Raw genomic sequence first — 8,931 nt, 5'->3', positions numbered from 1 at the left:
CCCTTTGCTGGATTCCCGTGGGAGAAACCTCCTCCATAAATGCAAATATAATGTCCTGTGGGCAGATCACTGTCACTGTCACTGTCCAGAACAGTCCGTTCGTTTCGAAGAGGGCGATACCGAGAAAAGTGGATTTAGCTCAGGGTTTCTTTTTCATGTTGCATCATGCATTGTATTGGGGTTTTGTTGTTGTAGGTTCGGAGTTTCGAGGTGGACTCTTCGTGTATTTCAGAGAAACGGTACTAGCAGAGATAAGAAAGTCATGGCCATGTTGAGACCAGGTAGATACAACAGGACCCCGGGGACATCCTTTGACATCCCGCTGCATTCTCCCGGAGGGCGGGGGACTCTGGAGGGACAGTACTCCCAAACTGGGGAAAGCCTCCGATGCCCTTTTCAAGTCCGCCCGGGGGGAAGAGAGAGAGGGAGAAGATTGAAAAAAAAGAATAAAAAACCCATCCCTGGGTTGTCCTTTGTCTTTGGCGGCACTGGGCTGGCCGGTCCTTTACCGAGACTTTCTGAAACCCAACGGGGTACAAAGCGAAGTGCTTCAGGGGAGATGAAGCACTCCTGCTGCATACGCAGCGGGGCTACAAAAGGGACGCCCCGGCCCTCGGCCTCCAGCTCTGCGGCCCACGGCCTCCCCAGTCCTGCTTCAGGACCGCTCCCCGCTCCCCGCGTCCCGCCGCCGGGTGCCCGCCCTCGCCCAGCGTCCATTGGCCGCTCTCCGCCCGACACCGCCCCTCCGCCGCGGGGAGGGAGGTGCCAGCATCGCCCCTGGGCCGCCGCGATCGGAAGGGGACCGCAGTGGAGACAGAGCTAGAGCGGAGGAGCGGCTGCTGGAGCGCGGCTCGGCTCGGTTCGGCTCGGTTCGGTTCGGTTCAGCGGGCGCGTAGGGTCGGCGCCGCGGACTAGTCCCCGCCGCCACGGATAGCGAACCGCTGCGTGTGAGCCCGGATCCTGCCCAGGAGAGGACAGGGTGAGAGAAAGACAAACTAAACGCTGAGCGCCTAAGCGTCCGCGCCCGCACGATTCTTTTTTTATTTTGTTTCCCTTAATTATTTCGGGGAAAAAAAATCAAAATTGCTGGTTTTGGCAATTTGTGCCGCGTGCGGAGTTGTTCTCCGCACACCCCTGACGAACAAAGGAAAAGGGGGAGGGGGACCGCATTTCGCAGAAGACATGCGTTCAGTCAGGAAGAGGTGGACTGTGTGCACGATAAGTATCCTCCTCATCTTTTATAAGACGAAAGAAATAGCGCGGACCGAGGAGCACCAGGAGGCATCGTTCGCCGGGTAATTGCGGAGCGGCGCGCTGGGAGGGCTGTCCGAGGGGGTGATGGGGCTATGTCGCTGGTTCAAGTGCTCCCCAAAGCATCACCCGCGTCTTCAGGTCACCGGGGACCCCTAGGCCGTGACATGCTCCCCCGCGGTGCCATTCTAACCTGGCGCTGTCCCTGGTCGAGTCAGGGAAGGTGGGGGTAGAGTTGGGGTAGGAGAGGGGTAGCGTGCGGTGCGGGTGAACAGCTCTGGGTTAGGAGTTTGGCTGTCGGACTTGGCGGCTGCGGGCTGGGGGCGGAGGGGGTGTGGGAGGTTGCCTGGGAGGTTTTGCGGCTGGTTCTGCTTCCTCTAGGAATAATGTGTGCTGGGGAAGTTCAGCTGGCCGTGGCTACTCCTTTAGAGGTGCCTGGAGGAGGTGGTGATGGCCGCCGGAGCGCGTTGTGATTCGTTTCCTGCTTTAGAAGCCGTTCAGAGAACAGCTTGATGGATGGTGGGGTGTTTGGCCACTGGCAGCTCCCAGCGACCCTGCCTCCGTCCTTGAAGTTTGCCTGCTAGCTGTGCTTAACTTCGTTGCTCCTTGGGGATGCTTTCTCTGAGCGTGAGGGACCATCCCCCTTGGCTCCCGAGGATCCTCTGCTGGACTCCGTTCTCTCTCTTCAGACGTATTTTCTCTTTCCTGTCAGACTTTGGTTTAAAACACGAGGCGAAAAGTCCCTTGCCTTTTTTTTTTTTTTTTTTTTTTTTATTTCCACCTCGCCTCTTTCTTTGTCACGCATTGGGTTTATGTCTGTGTATGCTTGTAATTCCTCATTTTGCTCTACGTTTGCAGCTGCCTTGTAAGGATATTGGGTTTTCAGCCAAGCCCACTTCTCCTTGGACATGTGTGTGTTTTTGTTCTCGCAGAAGGGATGCACAAATTCCGTTGTGGTATAGTGACACAAGCAACTGCAGGGAAGGGTTCACACTTTTCTGTTCGCTTGAGACGCGTTCACAGCAGATTTTCCCCCCTTTGTGTGAGCCCTCGCCTCAATTTAAGGAGGAGGCCTAAGGAGGTTTTAAGTGCCCTCAGGGGCTGGAAGGGAAGCTGGGGCATTTATAAACTACTTAGTCCCCTCCTCGCCTCCAGCGTCCCCAGAGTTAGGCAGAAAGTGCCTTTGCTTAGGCATGCCGGTGAGGGAGCGAGGCGCAGGCAGCTGAATGCAGCTGGACACAGCTGGTCTGCAGTGGACCCCGGCACCTTCCCAGGGGCACAGGTCCCCGTCACCTCGCTTCTGTGACGCGATATTTGCTTCCCTTCGTATTAGAGACTTTCACAATTCGCTGGTAACTTTCTCTCTTATTAATCCTGTCTGTAAGTCTAGTTTTTTCCGTAATTCTATGCTATCTGCTACTTACGAGATGTACAACAGTTTACAGTTTCTGGGTTGTAAGTGTGCAAAAATACATGAGAAAATTAAAGATATATATGTTTCTTAATATGTACTCCTCAGATTAGAAGTAACTGCTAAAATAATTCAGCAATTAGTCACTGGGTAGAATCCGTATTTATTTTAAAAAATGTTACCCCCAGATTATGCTATATTGTTTGCAGCAATTTATAAACTACTAAAATTATCTTAATATTTAATATAAAATGAAAGAAAATAATTGTGTTTAGTAATATTTTTTATGTCCTTACCAACACTTTAAAATATAATATAATGTACTTCTGCCAGTCATTTAGTAATATCTCTATTTCTTGGGTATCATTGAGACTTCTTGTGCAGTATGGTGCCACTCACTTTGGCTAAGAATGTTGGAGTAGTTTCTTTCTTTCCTTTGCCCTTCTTTAACTCTACAGCAGTGTCCCCCTTAAAGGTTAAGCAAGTAACAAAACATTCATATTATGTGGAACCTAGTGTTTCTTAAACAGCGTTATTTTCTACCAATATGGAATATGCCTGGAGAGAGTTATTTATAGTTACTGAAGTGGCTTTGGGAGAAGACACAGTCCTGTTACATAGGTCTATTGGTCACCCAGTCGAGGTAATTCAGAGTGAGGGTTGATACTGTCAACCACAAGTTGGTGTCACAATATTGCAGCTGTTCTGTTTTCATCAAAGAGCGTTTGCAGTGATTCAAGAAGATACAAACTAGCCCAAATCTATCTCACAGTTCCTCACGCAATGAAGAGTTTTCTGGGGTTAATTTTGCTTCGTGTGTGTTACTGTGTTTAGTATTTAAGTGGAATTTAAATAAAACAATTCTAATAAAAGGGAGAGGAACATGTAAGTGAACACATTTATGTTCATAGAGGAACATGAACATAAAGTGCTTAGGACGTTCTTTTAGCTCAGCAGAATGTAATTTAGTAGTATTTTACTACAGTCTATGTACCTCAGGGCAAATGTAAACTGAGTATGAAAGGCATCCACCTTTCAATGTTACAGTGTTTTAGGTGTTGGCAATATATTGCTAAGTTTTGTCACCTGTCTCACTGTTAAAGTGTTAAAAGTCTACCGGACAGTGATAACCCCAGCATAAACTTGAGACACCTCTGAAGCACTTTTAAACTGAGTACTGTACCTGGATTAATTTTGGTAATTTTCCTTTAGCTGCATGCACTTTATGCATCTAGAAAATATATACAGGAATATAGATGTAATATATTTACAACCATTATGGGATTTTTTTAGAGATATAAAATAATAGCAGTAAGTGTTAATTATATTCTAGTTATTGAATTTTTGGACTTTTACAGCATGGTCCCATGCCTTCATTTAGCATGATTTGGGTAATTTGCATACAGATCTTGTACCTACACCATTGCTTAAAGTTGTAGGTTTTTCTGTAGGTGGCACTCTTACCTACAAGTCAGTACAACGCCAGTGCTACAGCATTCTGGCATAGAGGGGATGAGGGATAACATTAATAGTGATCAATATTTTTTATGTGTATAATACTGGTTTATTAGTTATAGGCACTTTTGTAATCATAGCACTTTTTTGAAATGACAATTACCAGTTTCCCTTGTTTATCTTAATTAATATCCCATTGTAGCTCAACATTATAAATATTAATAGCTTACATAAGTACTGTATTTATGTTTTCATAGCTATTACTAAAGGTCTGGATGCAATTGTTTTAAAAACCTGTTTTAAGCCACAGGAAAGCAAGTGTCAGTGATTCCCTAGAGAGCTTACAGTCTCACATCTTTTCAATTTTGTTGGTTTAAAACTTTTGCCAGTGGTCAAAAGGTTGATTCACAAGCTAAGTGAAACTGTTAGTGGTACTATTTCAGAGCATGAAGAAATTTCTGTATATTACAGCTATATATAATCCTGACATACAAGACATTCTGCATGGTAGAATGATACATCAAATAACTTTGATATATGCATGATTAACAGCTATGTTTGAACTTAGCTGAACAGTACCAAAGACAATGGAACCATATGGAGATAAAAGCAGATTTTAGACCTAACGTCTTAGGTTCTTGCAGTGTCTTAGCTTCTTTGTCACATTTGTCTGTCCTTGTTGGCTAATATAGTTGTCACTGGTAACATTATGATACCTCATTAGAAGTTCAGTGGTCATCACCCAGAGCTTACTACATTTTTTTTATTTATTTAAGGTTACCTTACCAATATTTATGAATATGATAAGATTGATGAAGAGGGTAAGACAACCAGAGATGTTTGAACACATGCATACAAAAAAAAATCAAGAAGTCTTGTAAAATTTTGTTTTGTATGCTGTTAAACTCTAGAACTCCATGCTTGAAAGTCTTTCAGTATCAGTAGGGAGGCAAAGGGAGACTATTAGGTCATTATTGTAGAACATGAGCAATTGCTCATGGGGGAAGGCTTGGAAGTTGACAGTTCTTAGTTTAGTACTGGAAATTTGAGACACAGAAGTACAGAATCTGCCTCACAAACATACTAAAGTTTGGTCCAGGTTTATTACATTTTTTTGTTATGTTTATTTAATCGCAAATACAAATTTATTTAAGGTCCTAAATTGCATATTCAATTATCAGATATAGATGTCCCATAGATTTCTCACAGGTACAGTTTCTTTGCTTTGGCAAGCAGAAAAAATCTAAAAGGGAAATAATTGCTTCTTTATGTTGTGAATAAAAGGAAAAATCACTGGTGTCTGTGATGTAAACTACTTAAAACTAGAGTTAGCCTTGATGTAATTGTGTCTTTTCTATATTGTATTGCAGAGATGGTGAACTGAGTTTGAGTAGATTAATAATCAATAGCTCTGATAAAATAATTCGAAAAGGCGATTCCTCCATCTTCCAGCATGCTGTAGAAGGTTGGAAAATCAATTCTTCTTTGGTACTGCAAATAAGGTGAGTGTCTTAAATAAAAAGCAGTTAATTTCATATTATAATTATTTTTATTAATTTAATATGACCTATGATTATTTGCATTTTAAACATTGTGTGTAATTCTCCTGGTCTTGAAAACAGTAATTTGATTTATGTTTTGCAGGTGGATATTTTATAACTGTAGATATTTAGGGTGTAATGTTAATGTAACTAAAGTACATTTCACTCCAAAGTAATTTATTTTATTTATTCCTCATAAGAATAAATAGAATTATTCCATCTGGCTGTTTCAGTCAGACTTGTGCAGTCAGTATCTGCAATTTGCATGCCCACATCTGAGCTGGTTTGTCTAGAACTCTCTTTCAGTCAGTGGTGAGAAATTAGCACTTTTAGGACATGACTTCCTCTCATCTTAAAGGTCTGAAACAGTACAGATGTAAGTACCATGAATGTACCAGTTCTTCTGCCTTAACTACTAAGGGAGCTTAGGCAGATCATGTAGATGTAGGAGCCAAGAGCTAGGACTTCAGTGCTGTGAAACCAACCTTGTCTGTGGGTGGTCCAAGTCACAACGTCCGGTGTTGACAATACCCATATCTTAGAAAGTTTTCTTTCCTGAAGCTAGAGAGGCTGAAAGCAGCCTTAGATTCAGGCTGAAGGGGGGAAACAACAGCATTAGAGTGATACTTCTGATGTTCCTTAGTAGTTACAGTGGATCAACTCACCTTGCTGAGAAGGGAAAGCAGAAATTTCTCAAGTGTTTTTTATTGTCATCATATCTTCCTTGCCTTAATCAGGAAGGTGGCCAGTGAGAGAAGTGTTCAGGGTATGGGCTGGCAGTGCAGAGGGCCAGGAGTGTCACGTTCTGTGAAAAATTATAAAAAATACCTATTTTATCAGCAATCATGTAGCAGAGTAGGCTTGATTTTCTGACTATTAAGAAGTTGAATAGGAATTAGATCTAATTAAAATGTGTTTTCTATGTCATTTCCCTTTGGATGTTTTTTAAACTAAACAACAACTTACAAAACCCTTGAACAGGCAGTGTCTCTGTAGAAGAAAACATGGCTTCAGTGAGTAATTTTTTTATAATGACTGCTATTTTATGTCCTTAATTTTAAGATTTGCAGAAGATATGGGTAGCTCAGAGATGTATAGAGCTGGAGTAAAGAACTGATGTTCTGGAAGTCTTGTACTATGTTGGACATAACGCAGTCCTGCTATGAAAGCCAAGGAAAGGCATCAAGGATGGAAGGCACGGCAGGATTTGGGTAGACAATAAGATACTTAAGAGCATACAGCTATGTCTCAGCTGCCTGGCAAATTCTCTGTGGAAAACTGTTAGCAATGACAAAGGTCCTAAAAACAGGACTCAAGGTAGACACGTTAGTGAAGCAGTAATTTATTATACGTCCTTGCAAGAGCGGGTGACCCAACAAAGTAGGCATGCTTTTGGTCAGAGCCTGCAGTCTTTTTATACCACATCCCTGTCATACATCTATACATATTAATTGCCTGTCCCGCTTCGTATTAAAATGAGTTCCAAGAGGTCTGCGTCTGTGCACTGTCTCATGGTAGTGGTCGTTGGGGGTCTCAGCGATGATGAAGGTTCGGAGTCTTCCTCAGGTTGAACTTTTCACCTCCTTCCTGTTTCTTGATGAATTAAGTTTTTTCCAAAATTTTACTGGCTCAACCCAGGCTGCTTCATGTCTGTCAGGGTCCTGAATTATCTTATCCCTTTTGCTTGTGCCCTTTGAAGTTAAATGTGAGTTTGCAGATGCTTGCCTTTATCTTTACTTTTCAGGCAACTGAGTTAGAGGGACATGGGCCTGGAGTTGAAGGAAGTCAAAGCTCCATACAGGTTTCAGTTATGTGCATATTCATTTTGTAGCCTCTGAAAAGGTTTGTTATCTTTACTAATGGGCGATTCCACTCCTGGTCAAAATGATTAGATTTATCAACACCCCACATGGTTTCGCCTGTTTTTCCTGTTTGCCTTGATGGGGTAATTTGTACCCCATTATCAATCAGCATGGTTGAAGCCTGTTCCTTGGGCCTGATTTCCTTAAGTTCCAGCCCATGTCCTCAGTCACAATTTAACCCCTTATCTCATTGTCCAGGATCATCTGTATCTTTTAGCAGAGCTATGTACTCAAATTGAACCCCTATTTGAGAACAGTATTCCCCCTTATTTTATGTGCTATCCTAAATTCCCTACATAGGATCTCTGATGAGCAGCCTGAGTCCTCTAAGTCAGTAAAAAATACAATAACCTTTTTCAGTGTGCAAAAGCAACTGGGTTTGACCCGATGATCTCTCGAGGTCCCTTCTAACCCCTACAATTCTGTGATTCTGTGATTTCTTAGCACTTTCCACAAAACTGTCCCCAGTCTCTGACTGCATAGACAAAGGGACACAAGCACGCAACTGGGTTTCCTACTGGTAGATTGGGAGATTGTCCCAAAGTGCAGCTAAGGTGCAGCCAGGAGTGGGGTTTCTTCCAGGACTAGCTGTTCAGGAAAGATAAGCAGATTTTCTGTATCAGTAACAGAATGTAAATTTTGTATGTGTTGAACTGACAATTTAAGTTTGAGAAATATTGAACAACTTCAGAATAATATTGTTGGAATTTCAAACCATGGGTTATGGTTCTGACAATTAGGACAAAATAGCACACTGTTTCACTTGTGAAATAAACTGGTTAGGAAGCCATTGAATGGCTGTAAGTAGAGACAGCTAACTTTTCAGTCATTTTGTTGAAAAATTGTCATATTTCACAATCATTTAAAACCAATGCACCTTGTTGTTCAAGCTAAACAACAAACACATAAAACTGTTACAACAACTTTTTGATTAAAATTAAGAGAGAAAATTAAGCTTGGGTTATGGTCATTTTCCATGTGCTTCAAAAGCAAAATAAATCAATCAGAAAAAGAGGTAAACAGTAGAGAATGGTTTAGATTATTTTAAGCCTGTTAACAACACATGTATATCATCTCATGATATACATGATTTTCAAAGTCAGTTTTTTCCTTACTGTTGACCAGAAAAAAGGTAATTTTATAAATTACCAATTTGCTCTTAAGATGTATTATAATGTGATTATGTGGTGGCTTTTAAAAATTACACAGATACAGACTTTTCTTCTTTGTCTCAGTAGTACAGTGAAGAAAAACATGTATTTTGTACACTTGCTTAAGCAGTAAAGGTTTTGCTTTATCAGCATATTCTCTGTACAGTAAAGACTATAAAGCTGAGGCTATTTATATGTCCACATCACTAATCTTGTTTTGAGATGAAATACCATCATGAACCACATGTATTCTCACTGAA

The 8,931-nt window shown here is 41.9% G+C and overlaps 1 protein-coding gene across 1 annotated transcript in view; it reads left to right on the top strand.

The window, feature by feature from the left end:
- Positions 1-1,182: 1,182 nt before the first annotated feature.
- Positions 1,183-8,931, top strand: part of ST8SIA4 (ST8 alpha-N-acetyl-neuraminide alpha-2,8-sialyltransferase 4) — a gene marked incomplete at both ends in the record, with an annotated part of 54,006 nt that continues 46,257 nt past the window's right edge. The window contains 2 exons of the mRNA XM_084278009.1: positions 1,183-1,295; positions 5,488-5,619. Of these exons, the coding sequence (XP_084134135.1) occupies positions 1,183-1,295; positions 5,488-5,619 (245 nt within the window). The remainder of the gene's footprint in view (positions 1,296-5,487; positions 5,620-8,931) is intronic.

Source organism: Gallinula chloropus (assembly GCF_964237585.1).
Source record: "Gallinula chloropus genome assembly, chromosome: Z".
Taxonomy (NCBI): domain Eukaryota; kingdom Metazoa; phylum Chordata; class Aves; order Gruiformes; family Rallidae; genus Gallinula; species Gallinula chloropus.
This window is presented reverse-complemented; position numbering and strand designations above follow the sequence as displayed.